At 39.6% G+C, this 23,809-nt stretch overlaps 2 protein-coding genes across 3 annotated transcripts in view; both read left to right on the top strand.

Moving 5' to 3' along the window:
- Positions 1–5,631, top strand: part of LOC146373795 (uncharacterized) — a 30,111-nt gene extending 24,480 nt beyond the window's left edge. Inside the window, exons 38-40 of the mRNA XM_084951159.1 lie at positions 918–946; positions 1,014–1,145; positions 1,565–5,631. Of these exons, the coding sequence (XP_084807285.1) occupies positions 918–946; positions 1,014–1,145; positions 1,565–2,047 (644 nt within the window). The 3' untranslated portion in view covers positions 2,048–5,631. The remainder of the gene's footprint in view (positions 1–917; positions 947–1,013; positions 1,146–1,564) is intronic.
- Positions 5,632–6,838: 1,207 nt separating this feature from the next.
- On the top strand, positions 6,839–19,912 carry scn3b (sodium channel, voltage-gated, type III, beta). 2 transcript variants are annotated; one of them, XM_084950399.1, is made up of 7 exons: positions 6,839–7,061; positions 7,422–7,650; positions 10,477–10,652; positions 10,756–10,984; positions 13,530–13,668; positions 16,360–16,443; positions 18,884–19,912. In XM_084950399.1, the coding sequence occupies exons 2-6, from the start codon at positions 7,596–7,598 to the stop codon at positions 16,421–16,423; spliced, it is 663 nt and encodes a 220-aa protein (XP_084806525.1). In that variant the 5' UTR covers positions 6,839–7,061; positions 7,422–7,595; the 3' UTR covers positions 16,424–16,443; positions 18,884–19,912. The 2 variants fall into 2 exon arrangements, with proteins under 2 accessions (XP_084806525.1, XP_084806524.1); XM_084950398.1 differs by having other exon boundaries at positions 6,839–7,650.
- Positions 19,913–23,809: the final 3,897 nt, after the last annotated feature.

Here is a 23,809-nt window from a genome sequence, read left to right as displayed (position 1 = left end):
TTTTGCATTTTTCTTTAGATTTCGATGAAGTATATGCTATCATAACTCCCCTTAAACATGCCTTGAATGCCTCCCACCTAATACTAGCTGATGTTTGTGAGCTATTTATAGTAAAATATTCATCTATTTCTTTTCCTACAAAAGTGAGGAATCCTTCATCATTCAGCCATTTCTGGTGTAAACACCATCTATGTTCCATTATTAAGTTGTTATGTGTATATATGATATTGCAGGGAGCATGATCCGATATTAATATACTGTCATATGAACATGTCTTTATGTTTGATAGGAGGCTCGCTGATACTAAGAAATAGTCTATTCTGGAATATGTATTAAATGTTTTTGAATGGCAAGAAAAAAGTATATCATCAGGTTTTAACTGTCTCCAGATGTCAATCAAATGTAGTTCCTTCATGAAGTTAAGAATTGTCTTTCGGCTTTTGTTATGGGCCTGATCAGTCCCAGTCGGTCTATCCTTACTGGGATCCAGAACACAATTCCAATCTCCTCCTATGATGCATTTTCCGTGGAGTGATGAAATTGTGAGAAAAAGATTAGTAAAAAATGTATCACCATCTGTATTTGGTCCATATACATTAATTAAGTTAATGGTTTCTTGTACAAGTAATCCCTGGATGATCAAATATCTACCAAATTTGTCTTTAATTACATTTTTTAACCTGAAAAGGTACTGATTTATGTATTAATGTGATTACTCCCCGAGCATTGGATCTAAATGGTGCTGCATACAACGAACCCTGCCACCTCCTGCCAACCTTAATATGTTCCTCCTCCAGCCAGTGCGTCTGCATTGGGTGTTTTTTGCTTCATATATTCACATATTTTTTGGTGTTTCTTTTGTTGTATTTTCCATTCTACAGATTCCAGGCACAAATTTTTATTCTTTTTTTTTTTAGGTTTACCACCAAAGGGGACACCAGTGCAGGTAAAAATATAAAAAACGAAACAGAATTTTAATTTAAGTGAACCGTCAACCATTATTTCTCTTCCAGATGTCATGTATAGAGGAAGAAATTGATCGCATGAATGAGTCGTTCTTGCTGCTGAGCACGCAACTACAGAAGAGAGCTGAAGTGAGCACATGGCTAAAGGAAAGAGAGAACAGCGCTGGAAACCATTCTGCAGTAATTAGCTGGAATATTATACACTGCACATATAATTACATAATCCAAAACATGAATCTCTGTGTTAATTTAATTGTGTTGTGAAGGGCTTTTAAATGATGTCTTTGTGTTTTGATTTCATCCAAGTTTCACTTCAGCGTTGTGAAATGATCTCGTTTGATTTTGTCAGTATCTGCTATTACTGCATTTCATATATATAAATGGCATATTGCAGTGATTGAATGGTGATAACTCGTTTTAATCTACGATATTCATGCTGATGTTCAGCCTTGACTTAAAAGAGAGATGCGTAAATCAGTATGCATGAACGTGATCTGTGTCTGAATTTGCATTATTGCTCGAGACTATGTGCACGAACTCAGTCATATCTTTACGGCACATCATTTATAATACATGCTCTGTGATCTATTCTTCTGCAGAGGGCAACTCCAACAGACATGCCAAGCCTGAGTCGTAATGGAACAATCCTGCTGGAACTGAAGAGACGCTATGTATTACAGCGCCTCAATGAGCTCCAAATCACATTAGGCCAGATCACACGATGCCAGCAGCATGACAGCAAGTCGAAAGATGGGACAAGAGGCTGCACACAAACAGACAGCAGCACTACACAGCAGGGGGAAAGTGAGAATTATGGTAGTACAGATGGTTTGAGCCCCAACGATGGCCAGCGGCGGGACAGTATTTCAGCTAGCCACATTCACAGCCAACAAGCCGAAGAGAGCAGAGGTCTTGATAACTATAAACTGGAGAGTCATATTTCTGACCAGAAGAGTAACACTGTCCAAAGCAACAACCCTGACACATTATTGGGCTGCCAGACGCCAGGCACTCAAGATCTTAATGTTCCAGGAGAGCAAGAGCTAAAAAGGCAGCCTGCAATAGAAAATACAACAAGCTAAACAGATACTGATGACATTTGAGTGCACACCAATCTGAATGTGGACAAATGATCAAGGTTTTTTCCTTTTTTGTGCTCTGTCATGTTTGGCCTCGAGTGGCTATTTCTGTACAATATTGTTGTTTTATTCGAGTAACGATACAAGTGACCTCTGTCTTCATTTTGGAGCATTTCGTAAAAACAATTCATCGTAGTTCCTTTCAATTATGTGTGGATCCAGACAAAAGTAATTTGCAGCAGCAAGGAGTGGCGTGACACAATCTGTCAGCTTGTCCAAAGAATTTCTTAGGAGTTTTTACTGGTCTCTAAGACAGATTGTGCTCATTACCATATTCTAGTTAAGACAATAAAGCTCAGCTGATTGAACACAAGGTGACACCGGTGCTTCTGTTCTACTTCCTGATCACAGCAGCTTCTCCGCCGTGTCGAGGTGACAACTCGCGTGTTTTTCCTGAATATGTAATATTAAACTACAATAACTCTTCTCTCTCTTGCACACTTACAGGTTCTGAACTTTATTCCCCGAGCTGTCGTTCTAGTGAGATTTCTCTGTAACCAGCAGATTAACCGAGTGGAACTAAATGTAGCTGCACAATTCGAAAGGCACCGATTTGATTTTGCTCCCAAAAGAGAAGTCTATGTTGCACAACTGCTGTCTTCTTCTGGTTCAATGATTTATTTGACGCATAGCGTTCTGGGTCTTATAATAGAAAGTCAGTATTCCTACAGGGGGCTGTGAGCCAAATCAGAAGGTCAGATGGAACAAGTCTTCACTTGCTATCAGTGTTAGCTTAGAGGTCTGTGCCAAGTCCCCCTGGTTGAATCTGGCATTGCCCTGTGGCTCTGTGTATGTGTCTGTACACATGTGAGGTGTAGTTCAGTGACTCAATGACATTTCATGCCTTATCAATTAGATTGGCTCTGGTGCCACTGATTTTGCATTTGTGTCCAGAGTACCTCGCAGTGGGACATGGCAACATAAAACAACTTACTGGGCAGCTCTGAGTGTGTAAATCTTTGTGGTTATTTACTACATTAGGCTTGCTCTAGTTGGTTAGATGAAAACATGGGTTATTTTTAGGAAGAATGGCTTTGTGCGATGATTGTGTAAGTATCTGTGTGCCCATATGCATAGAGTAATGTGTCTGATCTCAAATTTGTTATTTTATCCCATCTTCCCACAACAATTTGGTAAAAAACTACCCAAATGCACATAAATTTATGCAACTTGGATTTTTTTCCTTTTAGTTTTGTATTTTTCTAGAAAATCAAAAACATTCTGCAAAAAGGAACAACAAGGATCATACATGAGCCCACTTCAAAAGAACCATAAAATTCAAATTGAAATAGGTTGACTTCAAACGTCCACAAATAACGTATAAAGCAGCAAACAAACAACATTCAAAACTTGTTCCAAATAAGACCAAATCATCATGACCTGAGAGGAAGCCTAATGTTTAGCAAGCCAGCAGTGAGGAATGATGTAAAATATCACAGGCTTACAGTGTCAGGAGTAAATGTGTGGAATACATTGTGTAGATGAAGAGAAGTACATAACTTTGCATGTCTGTTTAAAAACCAAATGCTAAGTGTTTAGATTACTTCATATTGAGTGTACTGTGAGGATTGTTACACCTTTCTTCGTTTCACTGGCCAGAATAATTGTCAGAATAAACTAAAGGTAATTTTCAACACAGTGATAGCATGTGAAATATACAGATATAGTCACACACTGAGAATGAATAGAAATGACACATGAGTGATTTCAAACTGCAGTATTAAGAGGCTTTTCTAGCAAGGAGCACATTAGATATACATCAGAATTTCTGGCATGTGTGATCCATGGCTGTCTGCTGTAATCACGTTATAATCTTGAAATCCTTCCAAATCCCTAGAAATCTGCTCTGTACAGTGCATCGTCGAGGATGCCTGCACGCACACACATGCACAAAGAGGCATAATTATCGTACAAACATGAGCATGCACATGTACTCTCAAACCCACTCATTTACACGTTCATTCCCTTGTGCAGGCTGTTGGTTAATGATGTCAGTGCACGTACATAACTGTCTTTTTGAGTTATTGATTTGGAGCTGGTACTGCCTCGTCTTTGGTCTGAACATAGAGAAAAAAAGACTCATTATGTATTCTTTCATTATGAAAACATATTTCCTCTTTATGGCTGACATTTTTCTGCAAAACCTTTCTGATTGCAAAATCCATTGTTATAATCAAGATTTCTCCTCCCTGTCAGTCTGTCATACCTCATGTGGCTGCACACGGTTACCTGGGCTACTGCTGGACATTTTTCTTCTGCTTTTGCTCAGTCTCTGGACAGACCTCCTCCGCACTTGACTCCCGACCACTTACTCACTCTGCACAACTCCACCTGTTTTTTCAATTCTGTAACTACTCTTATAAGCTTAGCACCTCACACCTGAAGCTCAGCCGTTAAATGATGAAAGCTCTCAGAAGGCCCCAGCAAAAAGAGGAAAAAACAATCAGGCGTGCTTTGAATTGTTAAAGAAGTCGTGGGCAAATTATCAGAAGGTTGTCAGAGCAGCGAAAACAAAGTGACTTTTACAGACCTGGCATATCAATTAGTGCTATTAACGCTGCAATTATTTCCTCCTAACTCTGCGCCATTGTAGGGAGCAATGTGGGAGAATTTCCTTAAATCTTTTTGTTGATTCCACATCAAGCCCCCGCCTAAACATACTCACTTGCCTTATTTGCCCCCATATTTCAAATGCTTTTTGTAAGAAAATAATTAAATAAACGAGAGCTCCCTTTTAGGCTTTCTATTGTCATCCTGACTCTGAGGCTGTCTAAGCGAACCTCCTGTAGTCGCCATGGCAGTGCATTACTGTTGCTATGGTTTCCCTGTCTGCAGGATATGGTTTAACCGGGCCTGCCATATTAAGTCTGCTCCTCAATGAGCCGGCCTACTGCTAATGCTGACAGCAACACAGGAGTACACTCAGCTGCCTCTCTGCTTTCTACATTAAAATCTTTACCAGTGAGAATCACAGCCCCACAGCGGCTGATTCACTGCCTGACTGTTTCAGAGTTCGACTAAAGGTGTAGTTATTTAATGGCGTGGCTGTTAACATAAATCTAAAAAAGAATAAAGTACAACATTATAATAACGTTAACATTCTCAAGCCCTTGATTTCTATTTTCCTTTGGCTGTAATCTTCTTATTGTTCCAGATGCAGTGGCTGCAAAATTAAATACTGTGATGTCACAGTGAGATTATTATGGCTCTTTCAGACTGTGCTGTATCATAGATTTATCTCAGTGCTTTTCTTTTAACGTCATAGCAACCCCGTTGTTTCGGTCAGTGCTTCAGAGGATTTGGTTTCTTTCGTGTGTACCAAAGCACAGAGGAAGCATGTCTGGTGATTTCATTGACTGCCAATTTTGATACTTGTTTACCATTTGTTATGGTGTGTGTGTGTGTGTCCATATATGTGAGTAAATGAGTGTCTGTATGTGTGTATCTTTGCTGATTGATTTTTAATTGTATCTTACAGTTTTTTAAACTGCCCAGGGACTGCAGATGGAAATTAGCTACTAATCTAAATCTGGTACAAAAATGTTTTCCCTTTATGCAAATATGTTAATGTATTTTTTTACATAGTCCCTGAAAGAAATAAAAGAATAAACAAATAAACAAGATGTATAAATCTTTTTCTAATTCTAATTACAATGGCTGGATTAGTAATGCAAGTTGTAAGAGGTTTTTTTTGGTAAGTATTAACCAGCTGTTGGCACTTTTATGCTTAAGATAATACATGTGCAGTATATTAAAGTTTGCAATAGATTGCCCAATAGAAAGCACTTTATGCATCCATCAGGCAAGTCTGTTGGTATTAATATTAGATGTTATTCAGGTCTGCAGAGCAGGAAAACATGTTTATCCTTGTCTCCTTGTCACCTCTTTTAGTTTTTACAGTTGAGTCAAATCCCTGCTGGTTTTTATTGATAGAAAAAAGTGCAATTTTTAAGCAGGTACTCGCGTACTCTCTCTGGTGCAGGTGGTGTGATGGACTGTTTTTTCCCTGCCTGAATCGAGTGAATCACTGCGTCCTAGTGACTTGGTTTTAAACTTCATTTTTTAGCATTGTCAGTCTTGAAAATCACTACATGTTCTTTAGAATAAAAAGCCATGAAAATAAAGTTTGATGTGGTGACAGACCTACATAGACTTATATTTATATAATAGGTACACATTTATCACCTTGACGTTGGTTAAGCTGTTTGTTAGGTGCTTCTGTACACTTTGGAACAAAATCTTTCACTCTGGAACACTGACCAAGAAATCAGCATTGTTTTGATCCAAGATCTTTCACTTTAAAAGACAACCCCCCCCCCCCAAAAAAAACAAAAAAAAACAAAAAAAAACAAAACAAAAACCCAATGACACAGCATCAGGACATATAAAAATCTTTGTGAGACTTCTTCACTGGTTGGGCGGGGGACAGGAAATGCAAGTACTGATGTGTAACAAATGAAATGTCTTAAGAAGAAACTCTACTTCCAGCTTCCAAACAAGCTTATGTAACACATGACAAAGACAGCCTTGTGTCATCTTACTCCTTCATATAATGTGCATTCTTAGGACTGATTTGCATTTTTTGGTTTCTACGTGTGCACGCGGTGTTTCTGCACGCTGAGCTTTGTTTAGTCAATATTTAAGTAAATGCAAACAAGCTTACCGGCTGAGTTGGTTAGGCCTGCCCAAGTGACAATAATGTGGTCCTGTACACAGTAGCGTAGGAGGGAGTGACTCACGCATGCGTATCAAACCCTCTGCCCCTGCCAGCGCTAAGTGACTGCTGAAAAACAAAGACATTGAGCCGCGCCTGGGAAATGTCATCAGTCATCTCTAATGGAGGAAACAGATTTCTGACAGTCAGTAGGCTTATTCTTTGAGGGGTGAAATGAGAGAACTGGCCTCGATGCTTTTTTCTGCATGTGTGTAATCAGGACTTCACATCTCGCAACAATAAGTGAGTACGTCGGCTTTTGAGAATCCACAGGTTCCAGATCCTATCCGCCTGTTTCTAGAAAGATTTCCGCGGTGTTTCTGGATGGATCCGTACTCAGTTATGACAGCAGTTATGCGCGAAGAAACTGTGGGATCACTCATGTAGTCGTCTCACATCACGGACTTGTTTATTTCCCCGAGTCGAGGAAATGATGAACTTAGTTCTTACTGTGTAAATGAGAATTACGCATTAAGGGCTATATGAACGCTTCGGTTATTAGATGAGCGCATCAAAATAACGATTAAAATCCAAGAAGAACCCTTTTTGAATGTGTAAATCAGAAACGCGTCTTTTCTAAGAGTTCTTGGCGTGGATTTTCAGACACGAAGAGGAAAGTTACCTGCGCTCTTATCGGCCGAGAAGAGGCGCTGTCCGTGGTCCTGAAGTCTTTTCAACAACTCCTCTATCTCACACCAGACTTCGTGTGAAGACTACTTGAGAAAAAGACCAAGTTAAAGCGATACTGTCCTCCAGCAGCTCCACAAAGAGCTGAATATGGTAACGCAATATAAGCTTCATCGGCAAACTTTGGTACTTTTGATTTCTCTTGGTAAGTATAATTCTGCAAGATGTCAAAATATCCTGTTTGACTGTGGACTTATCATTTTCTATCGTACGTTTTTATACAACAATGAGTAATCAGAGGCCTTGACAGTAGCTTGCGAACCACACAGGAAGCTTGAACTCAAAACCCAGTTTCAGAGCAGTCCCATTGGTCTGCAGAGCCCTTCACTGCTTAATGTTGTCAGCATTTAAGGGAAATGAATAGAATCATTGAAGAGAGGCCACTGGGGTTAAGTTTCTTCACTTTCCCCATTTCCTCTGTCCCCTTCATGCCTTCCTCTCTATTTCTCTGCTCTGTTTCCATGTGTTTGTGTGAGCCCTCAGCTTAAAAAAAAAGAGAGAGAGCGATAGAATCAATGTTTGTCACTGTCAGCCCAGCGGGCTTTGGGTTATATAAGAGCACTGGGCCCAGTCACATAAACACAAGAAATGTGTCTTTGTGATTATAATCCACTGAATTTTTTTTCTTGCATATGTTTACTCACTTCCTACGCCTCTCCCAATATTCTTCTACCACTAATGCATTTATATTTCAATTAGCTCCTCCCTTTTGTATTATTTCCCTCTTCCTACACTACCCACAGTGTCTGCACTCCCTCTATCCATTTATTCCTCCCACTGCTAGCAAATACTAATGGGCAGAGGCCATCATTAGGGCTTGAATTTGCTATCAATATTGTGATTTAAGTGTCTCCAATGGCCTACAGAGCTTTATAAACCAGTTTATCTTTTTAATGCTCACTGACTTTGCATCTGATTCAACATTGAGTTCAGTGTGAGACCCGATGACCAAAGGGTCACACATCAGTGGGTCATTAAGTTATTACAAAGCATTAAAACTGTTCTTGCCACACTAGCATGTGTTTATGAATAACTAAAAAATGATGCATCGTGGCAGATTCTACAGAATGCTTGGAATTTGATCAGTAATAAGTGCATCTTCAAAGGGACATTTGACACCTAAAACAAATACACTATATATTTTTTTCCTCTTTCCATTGTGTTGGTCAGTTTTAAGAAAGAACATTTTTACAAAATCTGAATACATAAGTATTGGTTTTATTTTAAACCTTGAAGTTTTCTGTTTTCTTTTCTGTGCTACATTGGAAAGCACATTATTAATGTTTAGTGGGTTCAGCTTGTCACATCATTCATATATAAAAAATATGGTCATGGTAAAAAGAAGGTGAACCCTCTGAAAATGAACCCAATTCTAAGGTTTTAGATAACAGAATATAACAAAAGTGTATCTAGTCTTAAAATTAGGTAAATAGAACCTAACATGTACAGCAGTACATGTTAGACTGTTATTGATTTGCCAAAAACTAAGCTAAAAGAAGCAGTCGGTAGCTTATAGAACCACTTAATTCACTTTCCTTTCAGTTCACTTATTTTTATATAGCAGCAAATCACAACTTCAGCTGCCTCTGGGTGCTTTATATTGTAAGGTAAAGACCTTACAATAATACAGAGAAATCCCCAACAATCAGACAACCCCCCCTTTGAGCATGCACCTGACAGTGGGAAAAAAAACTCTGCGCCATTGTAGGGAGCAATGTGGGAGAATTTCCTTAAATCTTTTTGTTGATTCCACATCAAGTCCCCACCTAAACATACTGACTTGCCTTATTTGCCCCCATCTTTCAAATGCTTTTTGTAAGAAAATAATTAAATAAAATAAAACTTTTAACAGGAAGAAGCCTTTGGCAAAACCAGACTCAAGGAAGGGGTGATGGGAACTGGGGCAACGATGACTTAAATAACTTAATTTTCTGTGTGACTATCAGCCTCCTTTTCTTTACAAAGTTGCTTCAGTACATTGAGATTTGTGTTAATGCACAGCTCTCTGGGGCCCTGCAACACCTTGATTCTTTTCCTTTTTGGTCATTCTGTTCTAGATTTGTTGCTGTGCTTGGGATCATGTTGCGTGACACAATTTCAGCCAAGCCTTAACTGTTGGACAGATGGCCTCACATTTGATTATAGAATACTTTGGCATACAGATGAGTTACTGGTTGACTCAAGGACTGCAAGGTGCCCAGGTCCTGTAGCTACAAAACAAGTCCAAATCATCACCCCTCCACCTGCTGACATATAGGATGAAGTGTTTGTGGTGATAAGCTGCATTTGGTTTTCTCCAAGTGCATTAAGGCCAGATATCTACACTTTGACCCCAAATGTCCAAAGAACATTGTTTCAGAAGTCTTGGGATTTGTTCAGATGCAACTTTGCAAACCTAAGCCATGCTAGTATTTTAGGAGAGAAAAGACTTTCTCCTGTAAAACCCTTCCAAACAAGCTACACTTGTGTAGTCTTAAAATAATCTTAACATTTAATGATTGACTTCAGACTGTTAAGAAAAGACCTAATAACCCTGCCCAGATTGATGGACAGTAACAGTTGCTTCTCCATTGCCGACGTCTTTCTTCCTTGGCTTTGTGTTAACTCACGCCTGAATGCTACAGATGATCAATTAATCGAGTATGTTTGATTTGCAGCACCTGGCCTTTTAACTCATATGGAGGCAGTAAGAGTGTATGTCGTTTTTCACACGTAGCTTCTGCATTTTGCATTAGTTTTTGTAAGGAAATAATGACACAGTGTAGGATGTCATGTTTTCTAGTTTATCTTGGTTGTATTTGTTGAATTTAAAGACCTGCTAAGGATGAGATTATTTTTTAATTATATTATTATGTGTGAAACCAAAGAGGGTGTGCTTTCTTTTTTTCTACTCTTTTTCTCTCTCTCTTTTTTTTTTTTACAATTACATTGCGGTAAACTAAATATATGTAACCTTTCCATGCTTCTCAAGTCCACCTGTGCATGCCGGTATGTGTCGATGTCCAGTCAGACACAGAAGCAATTGTGGGAAACGCCATGAAGTTGACCTGCATCTCCTGTTTGAAGAGGGAGGAGGTCACTGTAAAGACATTTGTAAAATGGCTTTACACCCCAAGTCCAACTAAAGGCAAAAATATTTCATATCTTGTAAGTTGTTTCTACGTTATTGTAAATGATCTAGCACATTGTGATTTTGCTCACACTGTATGTGTATTTAATTAATGCCATGCACACTTTTCCTTTCTTCTAGATATACGAACATAACACTAACAATTCCAATGTGGACGATAATCCATTTAAGGACCGTCTAAACTGGAGCGGAAGCAAGGACTTACAAGAGGTCTCCATTGAAATCCGTAATGTCACCCATAATGACAGTGGTTTGTATACCTGTAAAATTCGTCGTGTGTTTGGCTTTGAGCTATACACTCCAGTCTTCGAAGTAAACAAGACCATCAACCTGACTGTGAAGGAGAAAGGTATGCCTAAATGTAAAAGTCTTGCATGCTATCCACCTGTGTCCTGTGCTCAGGTTTAGCTCTTTTTTCCACATCATTAACATGAAATAAGTCAAATATAAATGGAAACTAAAAAGCTAGTAATGACTGATATGATGAAAATCTCTCTCTCAAATATCTTCCCAGCATTAGTTTGTGTATGTTCCATTTTTCCCCACATGCTCTAATATTAACAGGGCAGATTTGTTTTTGTTAACGAGTATTCTCCAAACTCACTTAATGAAAAGTGTTTGTAGATGCAGGACACCTTAAGGGACGATTCCACTGTAGACCTGCACATTTAACACTGAGATGAGAGAAAGACTAGTCTGTGTTTTATGTTTATTTATGTTGCGCAAATCACCAACAGTAGATAAAAAAACAGTACATCTAATATATTTCCAACAGGGTTTTTTTGTGATGCACGAGTGTGAACGCAGTCTGCCACTAACTGCACCACTTTCCTTCTTTCCCCCTTTCTTGTGACTGTACTGGTTTAAAAGGAATAACTGTGTGTTGTTTTGTCTGCCTTTATTGTCCATCAAAGCTTTCTTCTGTTGTCAGTGAAGGTGTTAATTCAAACCAGCTACTTTGCTATCTATAATAAGGGGTAATGTATTCTGCTTCCTGAATGCTTGGCTTGCTGAATGTGTCATGTTCCACCTTAATCGAATATACCCTACGTATATTTGAAATTACTCAACTCTCCCCATTTCTCTAACCTTACATTTTCTATATATGCTTGCACATAACATATTGTGAGCTATCAGGCGATAGGCTAGTTTGATTTAAAGAGTTTGCACCCATAAAAAGAAGACTGAAGAATAGAGTACAGTTAGATTGTTTTTATTATATTCACAGCCTGTCCTCCATATTTCACAGAACAGTTGTTTCAGATTTCACAAAGCCTGCAGCTAGTGCACTGTACACTAGACCATGGTTACATTAATGTTGCAGTAATGGCATCCATAGTGGTAGAATGGATTACTTCGTGGCCGACATATCCATGCTTTCCCATCAAAGGGATTATATTTCACTAATATTCTCCTTTTGCTGGGGATGCTGAATCAAATCAGAAAAAGCTGTCAGCTGTCTGGTCAGCAGGCTTTCTGGAATTTGTTATACACTAAGTGACACAGTGGTTCACAGTCACTCATTATGAAAACAAATGAAGGACAATAAAAGGAAAACTTTCTTTAACAGCCGAAGGTGCCCATGTGCACTTTGAAACAGCTTCCGCTTGCTTGTAATCCCTCTTCTTGTTCTTAATGGGTTGTTAATGGGATACTGTTCTAATGGCCTTCCATTGTAAACAATGGAGAGAAAGCAATAAATGAGAAAGAATTTTTAATAGGATGTTGACAAGATATCAAACAAAATATTTGTTTGATTTCACTGACTGGATATTGAATTATCAGCAAAATAAACTGTCTGTTGAACCGCAGTGACATTAAAACCACCTGTCAAGTACTTTGTATGCCTGCTCCAGGGGTGCCTTTGGCTGTCTCACGATAATAAATAAGCAGCAGATTCCTTAGTACCTGCAGGATGGTGCCTCGTAGGTGGGGCTTGTTCTCGTTCATCACCTGCATGGTTAATTTGGAGGGAGTTTGGAGGCAGTGCCTTGGGCTCGTTCTTAATTAGTTTTATTGTGTAGCCATATGTTCTATAATGTCTATGCTGGTGAAGAGCGTCATAGGTGTATACAAGACTCGCAGAATTTAATCCCAGCAGGCATTGTGAATGGTTTTGCAGCTAATCTCAGTGTATATTAAGTATGTAATATTTAGAATAGGACTGGATGATTTATGTGCTATTACTTATTCCAGAAGCATCTCAGAATGGCTAATGAGCAGAAGAGGATTGTTTACAAGGAGCAAAAGCTGTTCTGGTGTCAAAAACAGCATGCAATTATTTTTATGACAGATTCTAAAGTTAGAGTATGTTTCACGCTCTGAGAACCTCTGTGACATTGCATATTCATCCTATTTTCATACTTAAAGATACCCTGTGGAGATTTAGTGTTTTTATATGCAGATTTAGGTAGAATTTTCGATAAAGATGTTTGCATACACATATGTAACAACAAGATAAGCTCTGCAACAAAACAGTGCACACTGTTAGGAAACGTTTGGCATAAAAGCAGCCTTGCAAAATCTCCACTGGGCACCTTTAACTCTGTAGGGTCTTTTTCATTATATTACAGGTATGGCCATAATATTATGAATGCAACATGAAGTAGTTTCTGCATCACTTTTTAAGAGTATCTACAGTCAGGATGCTCCTGAATAAAACACCTTTGTTTGCTTTTTGTTGTAGCTGCATAACCATATTTATTATTTGTTTAATTGGATTTGTTCTTCAGTGAAAGACATAAAATGCATTAAAAAATTATGTATGACAAATGATTGTGGATCAGCAGTGTTGTACAAGCTCAGGTCTCTTCTGCTCTTTTCTGCTCGCAATATTCCAAGGAAGTATGCATAATGAATAATACATGTGCCTTGCCACTGTTTTAACTCTGCAGCCAGTGATGACACCACCGCAATCTACTCTGAGATCATGATGTATGTGTTGCTGGTGTTCTTGACCTTCTGGCTGTTGGTAGAAATGGTCTACTGCTACAGGAAGATCTCCAAGTCTGATGAGCAGGCCCAGGACACAGCGTGAGTCTCATGTACAGATGCACAGACAGATAAATGTTAGCAGGGATGCGACTGAACAGCGAATTTAAACAGCGTGTGTCCTGAACACAAACCTGACGTCACATATTCAGATATTTATGCGTTATGAGTCAAAACTCAGCAGTGGGTTTACATTAATTTGAAAGTCTGAAGTCACCAAGGAAGTGCACAAATAGCTGTAAGTGTTTATTTGCTTAGGACTTCTGGTTACATAATTGTAATTTAAAATCTAAAAAATATGGTGGATAGGGAAATGAGATTTAGGAGTCAATTGGGGAAGAAAGGGGCTGAGAGTGAAGGAATGAGGCAGGGGGGCAAACACACAGACAGAGAAGTAATTCAGTCCATCAGTTTCTAACCCTCCTGCAACACTAATCTGTCTTTTACCTAAACTGCTGACTGCTCTTTTTTTCTAGACAACCTTTTAACATCCGTGATGGATTTTCAGCTCCATCAGTGACGGGCATTTTGCATCGCCTTGTCAGTAATGTCAAAGACCCAAATGCACCTTTATAGTCAGCTCCCACTGGATTTTAGTGGTGCCGGCTAACCTTCACAACCCACAGTTACAACTTTTGTACAGGGACTTTATGTCCTGAAGAGAGCAATCATGCATGTGCTGACCCGGTTATTTTTATTTTGCAAACACTTACTGCTGACTACAAATCTGCTTCCTTCAGTGACAGATTAAGTCCACGTACTGCACGATATGCACAACATTGCTAAATATTCACAAGACCCAATATCCAGGGTTTAGACATATTACAACATAATAAATAGTGAAGTGTTTCTGTGAGCTAATATATTTCAAAGAACTATATTTTCAACTAAATTTGAAACTAAACTTCTCTAAAAATATTCGGTTATTCATTGGCTTTCTATTTTACTATTAGCACTAGCAGGTAATTAAGAGTTATTGGAAGTGGCAGAATTAAAATGCAGAACTTTTCTCACAGTTTTCAAACTTTAGAAAACAGTCCTGTACTATCTCATATTTGTGTAGTGACAAATGTAATCAAGAACAAAATTAAAAATTACAGCATTATTGGCCAGTGAGGCCAATGTTTCAGTGTTGTCAGATAGACAGACACACAGACAGATAGACGGACTTTGGGGCTATTTTGTAATCAGTATTGTTTTTTAATATGGTTTAATTTATATAGCAGTAAATCACTCTGACACTTCTTGGTTGCTGAGTTTTCCTAAAGCATTTAGGTTCAATTTTATGAACAGTAGACAGATTGACAGATAAATTAATAGTCCAATTATCAAAAAAATAAAATGCTCCAAAAATTCAAAATATCAAGGCAACCTGATTCAAAGGCTTTCTGAGTTTTCTTATCTGTTGATTTTCTAAGATTTATGCATTTAGATGGCCTCACCAGCTTGAATTTTCTTCTTTTTTTGTGGCATCCATTGTGTTTTCTCCTAGTTGCGAATTGGGGACCTTTTGTGTCTTAGGCAATCACGCTTTTAATTTCCAATTTAAACAATTTTACTTTTTAAATTTTGTTTGGAAAATTAATTGCCCACCCCTGCCCTACAATATAGAAAGACATTAAATTTAACTTTAAATATCTAGGTTATCTATGTTGCTATAATTATATTAAAAGAATTAAATAAACATGAATTAAATACAAGTGGCTCCACTGATTCTGGCGAACCATATAGGAGGAACCAAAATTTCCATCTGTCCATTTTCTTCTGGCTCAGGTGTCGTAGGGCGAGAGGAAAGGGGACATGCTGAACCAAAGAGAGACATACAACCATTCGCACACTGGGCAATTTAAAATAACCAGTTAACCTAATGCCATGAACTACAAGTCGTTGGACTGTGGGAGGAAACACATAGACACAGAAAGGACCTTCTCAATATCAAGTAACAGTGCCACACCCCCCAAAAACGAAAAGCTGTAAAGCTAAAAGAAAGAAGCTTTTTAATTTAAAGTCAACAGCAACAGTCAAAAAGCTCAGAAATCTCAAAAAACTATTAGATCCGAGTTTTCTCAGCTGTAATACTGTAGGCTTGTCACTACCTGTAGCTGAAAGACTGCATAGGCTTTGGCCATTAGCCATTAGTGACCCTTATGACAACACAGAAGGTCTACCCACTCAAAGAATGCCATATGTAGCACAAGTAGGACATTTTGAGATTACATTTTGTGATGCATTAGTGGTTGAGAACGTGTTAGTCATGTCCCTAAAGGAGAAGATAGGAGGCAACGATGTGATCTGTCAAAGAGTTAAATTAGGCTGTTTCTGAAATGTGCTTACAGTCACAAAACTCGTTTCACTTGTATAAAGTGTTCTTCATCTACACACTTTCAGTGCAGCTCTTTTGAATTGGGAGCGTATTCAGTGCAAGTACTGTGTTTTGTTTTTTTAAACATGCTGATGGTTGGCTGTAAAATGCTGAATTAGGATGTCACATCTTGCTGATGTGCTTTCCACGCAGTCCCTAGGCACTGCTCGGATTAGATATTTTTTATCTGGTAAAACTCATTCCTTAATTTCTGTGAATTAGAGTCACATTTTCACGCTTCAATAAACAAAACGGAAATTCAGAATTGTTGCACTGTCATGAGCACTAAGTAGCTGTGGTGTGTGGTGCTAGAGAGGCCCATAGCACCAGGTCTTAGACACTCCTCTGTTTTTCTGCCAATCTGCCCACAGGACAAACTACCTAGCCATTCCCTCTGAGCAGAAAGACAATCCAGCCGCTCCTGTTACAGAATAAAAGTGGTTTTCAATGACACGGTATTTTATATGTGATTCTCTCATCCCGATTCTAATCACTGAAATCATCCCTTGTCTTTCAATTCATGTGTTTGCACCTTTATCACTCATAATTGTGCAGCTCTGTGGAGGAGTCTGCTGCTTCAACACCCCTTGTGCCCTTCTTTCTCATCCCCTTCAAAGGGGCTTTCATTTCTGACATTAAAAAACAAACAAAAAACGGCCTCACTTAATCACGAATCCTCCATTTTTATTCAGTCACCATTCAGTGTCCAATCTGTCCCACTTTCAATGATTTTCCATTAGGAATGAATGCACATAATTAATGCAAGCAGTGTTGAATGAAGTATCTGAAAGTGTGGGGAATGTAAGCATGTTCATTTTAGATATATTGATTTCTAACACATTGAATGTTATGCACAGTTGCATGTTTAGGATGTAGGTGCCACAGTGCTGTGCAAAAGTCTTGAACCATTTATTTGCATTTTGCAAGAAAATTGGAAAATGGATGCAGGTATTTACTTTACCTTTACTTGACCTACTTGATCTTTACTCTTTAACAGCCTGAACTCTTAAACAAGCTTTCTTGTCATTTATTTAAGCAACTTTAGGAATAGTTCTCCAGGCTTCTTGAAGGACTTTCAAAGCTGTTCTTTGGACATTGCTGTCAAGATGACACCCCCCCCCCCCCCACACACACACACACTTTAATAATTTGGAGGTCCAGGCTCTGGGGAGGCGAATTCATGACTAAAAGTGTGCCATTGTGTGTTTTCCTATTCACGTATGCGTTTTTAGTAGCATGTCTGGTATCATTTTCATGACAATTTCTTGATAGTATTGCATGTTGGATCAAACTCTGATGGTATTTTTTTGCATTTGTAATACCATCAGAGTTTGACAAGATCCCGCTTGTTAAAATGCCTCCCAAACAATGACAGAGACTCCACTGTGCTTTACAGATAGCTGCAATCACTCATTGTTTCTCTTGACCTCCTCCATGCATACTGACATTGCCTTGTTGCCAGTTCAGTACAGTTCTTTTGTAATTTGGCAAACCTCAGCCTTTTCTCCCCATCCTTGACAGCAACCCTTCCACTGAGACCTCTTCTGATGAGGTTTCAGTGAACGGTAGATGGATCAACTGAATTTTGATCTCAGTTCCTGTGTCAGGTCTTTGCTGGATTTCTTCGTGTCATGTTATATGTAGACAAAACACAGACTGGTCCATCCCTTGAACTAGGGGTCTTTTTTATGAATGATTCAAATGTCATTGTTAAGTGGCTTAAGAAAACATTCCTCTGAAAATGTTGATGTTCAAGGACTGAATTAAAAATAGAATAGAATAGAATAGAATAGAATACAATACAACACCCCTTTATTGTCATTGTACATGTACAACAAAATTATGGGTGCTCCACGCCAACTGAGAAGGAATAATATTATAAGTAAGACAGCAGGAATAAATTACAAACAGGAGAAATTTATACAATAAAGAGGAATGTACAATATACAAAATGATAGAAGAGAACAAAGTGCTTGGAAGTAGTGCAAAAGACCTGCCCTCCAGAGTTGTGGCAGAGGGCAGCCAATTATTTTTGAGTGGTGTTAATTACCCTCTGTGCAGCCTTCCTGTTCTTAGTAGCCCCTGCGTTCCAAACACCAGCAGAAAGAGGGCACGCTGTCCACTGAGGAGCGGTAGAAGGACAGCAGCAGCTTCTGGTTCAGGACATGGAAGAAGTGCAGGCGCTGCCGAGCCTTCTTTACCAGGGTGTTTGGGTTGTGTTTCCAGGTGAGGTCGACAGAGATGTGGGTGCCCAGAAACCTCAAGTTGGAGACATATTCCACCCACTCTCCATTTATAATGAGAGGGGAGTGGACCTGTCTCTGGGTTATCAGCTCACACCTTGTACAGAGAACTGTCCCTCAGTCTGAAGGTTCAGTTACATGTTATAATCAGAGCCTGTAGTTTATCAAGGTTTTCAGTTCGAAAAACTCAGATGGTTTTGGACACTGTAACATTCTCTACATAGCAGTTAATATAGAAAAGGACAGACTGAAGAGAAGATTGACCAGTCTGTCAGATCAGAACAGTCCTGTAGCTGAAGGAGAGCATCACCCGGCCATCTTTTACTGACCTGGGTACTTGGAGGAGTTTGTTTCCAGAGGGGGATGTAGGCAGAGATGAGGAGGAGAGAGACGTGGTCAGATAGTGGGGGAGAGGTGTTGCTTTGTAGGAATGAGAGACAAAGCACCTAAAGTTGGAAGAAAAAACTTGAAAAAACCTTCTGAAAGCCTGAAGAACTATTATTAAGGACCACTTTGTAAAATGTTACAAGAAAGTCTGGCACCTTGGAGGAAAAAAAATATAAAGAAATGAGGGGAAGCTCAAAGCTTTTGCACAGTACTGTGTGGTGTTGTAAAACTGGATAAGGATAAACATGTTTTCTGTTCTCCTTAGGTATTGACCAATAACAGTGGGACATCGGTTTCATCAACCCTATCTGTGTCACTATGAATATATGATTACTCCCAGGCAGCGATGGGAATCCTGCCAACTGACTGCCCCTGTGTATCGACTGTGTCTTGTGAGGAGCCAGTCAAAAATGTCCAAGTGCTCAGTTTTTCTCCTGCCTTTCCTCTCCAGTGTTTTTTTTTTTGTAACCTTTGTGCAAGGCGTCTCTAAAAATCAAGTGCTTTCACAGTTACATCAGGTTAAAGAACACAAATGTCAGTGTACTGCACTTTTTATCAGAGAATTACCAGCCATTCTTCATTTGGACAGAGCAGTGAGCGGACTAACTAAAGAATTTCTTGGTAGTTAGTAGTGCGTTTGTGATTTATATGACCTATAAACAGATATGATCCCAGAAAATGTCCTAGTCTGTTATGTACATCTTGTATACTGAATATATACTACTTTTTCAGTTCTTTTTTTTTTTTTTTTTCGTTTTCTTACAATTTTATACCATGCTGAGATTTTTGGGTCACAGTTTTATTTGTATTGGCCAAAAGTCTTTTTAAGGAAACTAAAATGTGCAGCTTTTATATTGTATGGGGCCTGCATTTGTCTTTTTTTTTTTTTTTTTGCTGTAACAAAATGAAGTGTAGGACAAATATGGAGTATAAATATGCATAAAATACTGTTTCAAATCACACACTTTTAGCTGGTCTGAACTGATGAATTTCTTATACTCTCCTATGTAAAAATCTCATAGCCACACTCAGCTCTGGTCTTGAAGTATACTCTATAGGTCAAGTCTTGCTTCATACAGTTAATCTGAAATTTATACTCAATGCTTTGACTGTTGCTGTTCTACAGTAGCATTGCTATTGAGACTAAATGTGTGCCTCTTTCTATAATACAGCACTGTAGAACTTTATATACTTTGTGATTCATTCCACCATGTTGGTTTTGTCTGTTACACATATAAAATATGCCATGTTTCAGTGAGCTGCTTTTAAATATCAAATACAATGGATTCCACAATCTGTGTTAAAGCTTTTCTGTTGTTGCTGACTGAAAACCTTTACTAATACTGTGACATTTAAAGTTATTCATATTCAAGGGCCGGACTACTTTGACTGGTACCCAATTTCCAGAATAAGGGGGATGTGCAGGGCTGTAGTAAGTACATGTAGCGCCTCTACTCAGGACCAGTACACTCTCACTTCAAATAGAGACCCTAGACATCTTACTAGGTTCAGAAGGAGGTTTTGTTTTGGAGACTCACAAAAGGAGTTGGCTTGGAAGTGAATAACTGGGACCTTTATTGCCTCAGTACCATTTATATACATATACAACACAATAACCCAAATTGCACACTAATAGTGCATTTTAAAGGTGAATACATGTAAAACAAAACAAAATAAAGACATTTAAATGGAAGATACTGAACCGTATCAGAGCTCTTTGGAATGAATGAACAGATTAAAGTGTTCCCGTTGTGAAGTTTGAATTGTCCAGTCTGAATTGTCCTTTAAAGTCGTTGAAACCCAAACAGGTGTACTGTAGGGGAATTGTCAGTGTGCAAACCCTATTATCCGGGTAGGAAAAGTAGTGCATAGGGCTTATCTGAAATCCAGGGTTGCTTGAATCAGTTTCTCAGGCAAAACCCACAATCCGATCGCATGGCTGGCCACACCATTTCACGATCATCCAGGATCTCATTTGGGCTGTTCTCGCCGTCAGTGGTTCTCCAGAATCCTTCTAGTAGTTCAAAAAAACCAATCTACACAAACAGTGCAGAACAATCAATTTTCCCATTTTGTGTTCTTAACATGAGCTCATTAACTTCTTTTCCAAATGTATTAATCACAAATGGCATTCCCTTTAGCTTTACCAAGTTACACGAGTTACAGTAACTTGTTTGTACCAGTATCAACAATTTTATCAAAATTATATCACAACAAAGAACATCAGCAGCTTAAACAGTAATGTAAACAGTCATAGCAATGAAAGTGACATTCATCCTTAAGGCTTACAAGCAAACGTAACTTAATTCAGTGCAAATACTATTAAACTTGAAGTATGCTCATATCTATTAAGACATAACCATTTTAATATAAACAGAGCTAGTGCTTCTACTTGAATACCTCCCCGATCGGAATATGGCTTCGGTGGGGTGGGGTGGCTAACAGCTATTAGCAGCTAGCATCGCATCTAGCATCGGCATCGTTTAGCTCAAAGCATTCAACACTTATAACACACTGTAAAGAACAACAGGAGAAGTAAAACAACACGCCAGGTTCTCATAGCTCCCGATTGGTTTTTGTTCAAAGGTTTCTGAGCTGAATCAGCTAGTGAAATACATTATCTAACTTAACAGGTAGCTAACAAAAGCACGTGACTCACCGGGATTTTCAGACACAAATAACTTGACAGACGTTATTCCCTTTGTGGTAAGAGTTCGGGGCCTAATAAAAGAGTACCTTATTAGCATTTATACGTAAAACAATCTGGTCTCATTAACCGGGTTGCAGTATTGCATACCAAGATACTTTTTCCATGCGCTCCGACACGTACTTGACCGCCATCAGAGGGAAGATCTCACAGGAAGAGACAGGTAATACTTCCTGCGCACTAGACGCAAGGTCGTCAGAACATAAGACTGCATCACAGCACCCCCTTGTGACAATAACAGGCTATAGCCTTAGATTACAAAAAGGGATTTTGCAGCCCTGTATTTCACATGGGTTACACCCTCCCCCTTTGACCTAGCATGAGCCCCTTCATGCGTCACGCTGTGGTCTACAGATGAACTCTCATAGTCACCTATTGTATAAAGTGCTTGGTTAAAGCTCTGTATGAGGCTCTGCGCAAAGGAAATTAAGGGATTTCCCAACTCAGGATAATGGAAGCGCCCTGGTGGTCGACGTGTCCTTTCCGACTTACGAACATGGTCACTTTTTTCTGCACTTTCAACAGTTTCCTTATGCTCCAGAGCTGCCTCAGCGGTTTGTGGGTTCAGATCAATGGTTTCCATAGCTACAGGAGCCTCTACCTCAATGGACGGTACATCAATGCTGTCTTCGGCCACAGCTGATTTTTGGTTAGTCATAGTTGGTAAAGTTACATCGTCTTCAGTAGGGAGTTGCTCAGCCACAACATCTGGCTCCTCTCCTTCAGCTACTTCAGGAGGTACCCCTACAGGCTCTGCAGGCAGCAAAGGGGAGCTGCCTCTGCAAGGCTCATCCCGAAGCTGAGGGTTTACACAGTCTGCTGGCATAGCTGGTATACAACTACCCTCCGGTACTGTTTTTCCTGTTTGCTGTCGTCTCTTCGGGATTTCAAACACCTGAACCAACTTTCCAGGAATGACAGAAGACTGCCTAGGATAGACAGGTGAGTCATCTTCAGATTCTGATTGCTCCTCCAGTAACAGAGGCTGACTGCGCCTCGTTCTTGGCCTGCAACTCTTTGGCTTGACCTGGTCAACTTCCTCAGCTTCAGATAAGTCACTGCAAGGGAGTAAGAGATCCCTGTGAAGAGTTCGAATAGGACCATCTCCATTCATAGGCTGTACAACATACACAGGTAGGTCTACCATCTTTTCCACCACTCTGTACATGGTTGACTCCCACTTATCTGCAAGTTTGTGTTTATTCCTAAGTCGCAGGTTCCGCACTAGCACTTGATCACCTTTCTCCAAAGTTGACTCCCTGACAGTTTTGTCAAAACGGCGTTTATTCCGTTCAGCAACCTTTTGAGAGTTTTTGACAGCGATCTGATAGCTCTCTTGAAGGCGAGCCTTCAGAGCTCTCACATACTGAGAGTGAGATGTAGGAGAGCCATCTTTAACTGGCAGGCAGAATGCAATATCCACGGGAAGCCTCGGCTGGCGACCAAACATTAACTCGTATGGGCTAAACCCAGTGGTCTCGTTCTTGGTGCAATTATAGGCGTGAGTTAGTGGTTTCACATAATCGCGCCAATGAGTTTTCTCTTTGTCTCGTAGAGTTCCTAACATGCCAAGAAGAGTTCGGTTGAACCGTTCAACTGGGTTTCCCCGTGGATGATAAGGACTGGTGCGCACCTTCGTGATACCAGCTAGGGCACAGAGCTCTTTAATGAGTTGGGACTCAAAATCCCTTCCCTGATCACTAAGCAGGCGCTCAGGAAAACCATAATGCACCAGAAACTGCTCCCAAAGACACTTCGCAACTGTTGTAGCCTTTTGGTCTTTTGTTGGCATAGCAACAGCATATTTGGTGAAATGATCAGTTATGACCAGAATGTCTTTGGTGTTGTGACTGTCAGGCTCCAAGGATAAATAGTCCATGCATACCAGTTCCATGGGACGGGTTGTTTGAATACTCACAAGAGGTGCTGCTCTTTCAGGAAGGGTCTTCCTTCTAACACAACGTCCGCAAGACTTAATCTTTCTCTCTACATCAGTTGCCATTTTAGGCCAATAAAATCTTGACCTAACCAAGTCGAGGGTTCTTTCCAAACCCATATGCCCCATGTCGTCATGAAGGCAAGTGAGAATGGTGGACCTTAAAGACTCAGGGACAACAAGCTGAAAGGTGACATTTTCACCTGATTTGCGGGTTCTGTAGAGGAGACCATTTTTCAGTTCCAACCGTTTCCACTCTTTGAGCATTAGTTTAAGCTCTAAGGATGCAGAGTTAGGATTGGAATTTTCTTCACCTCCATTTTCTAACATGTTGACCACATACCCAATAATTGGGTCAGACCTCTGATGTTGTTGGAGTTCTACCTCACTATAGGTAGGTATGACAGAACAACCTAATGTTCCATCATCTGCGTAGACGTCTGGCACCGCATCGGAGTGTAGAGCAAGGGACTCTACCAAAGTGATAGAAGGTAGACTATTGTCAGATTCACCTAAGAGATGACGGTGGCACAAGACACTGAATGTGT

This window comes from Perissodus microlepis, chromosome 14 (genome assembly GCF_051167445.1).
Source record: "Perissodus microlepis isolate ML-2025 ecotype Zambia chromosome 14, ASM5116744v1, whole genome shotgun sequence".
Taxonomy (NCBI): Eukaryota; Metazoa; Chordata; class Actinopteri; order Cichliformes; family Cichlidae; genus Perissodus; species Perissodus microlepis.
This window is presented reverse-complemented; position numbering and strand designations above follow the sequence as displayed.

Coding starts and splice junctions, on each gene's coding strand:
- scn3b (XM_084950399.1), top strand. CDS start 7,596: ATGGTAACGCAATATAAGCTTCATCGGCAAACTTTGGTACTTTTGATT. Junction 7,651..10,476: donor GGTACTTTTGATTTCTCTTG/GTAAGTATAATT, acceptor ATGCTTCTCAAG/TCCACCTGTGCATGCCGGTA. Junction 13,669..16,359: donor GAGCAGGCCCAGGACACAGC/GTGAGTCTCATG, acceptor ATCTGCCCACAG/GACAAACTACCTAGCCATTC.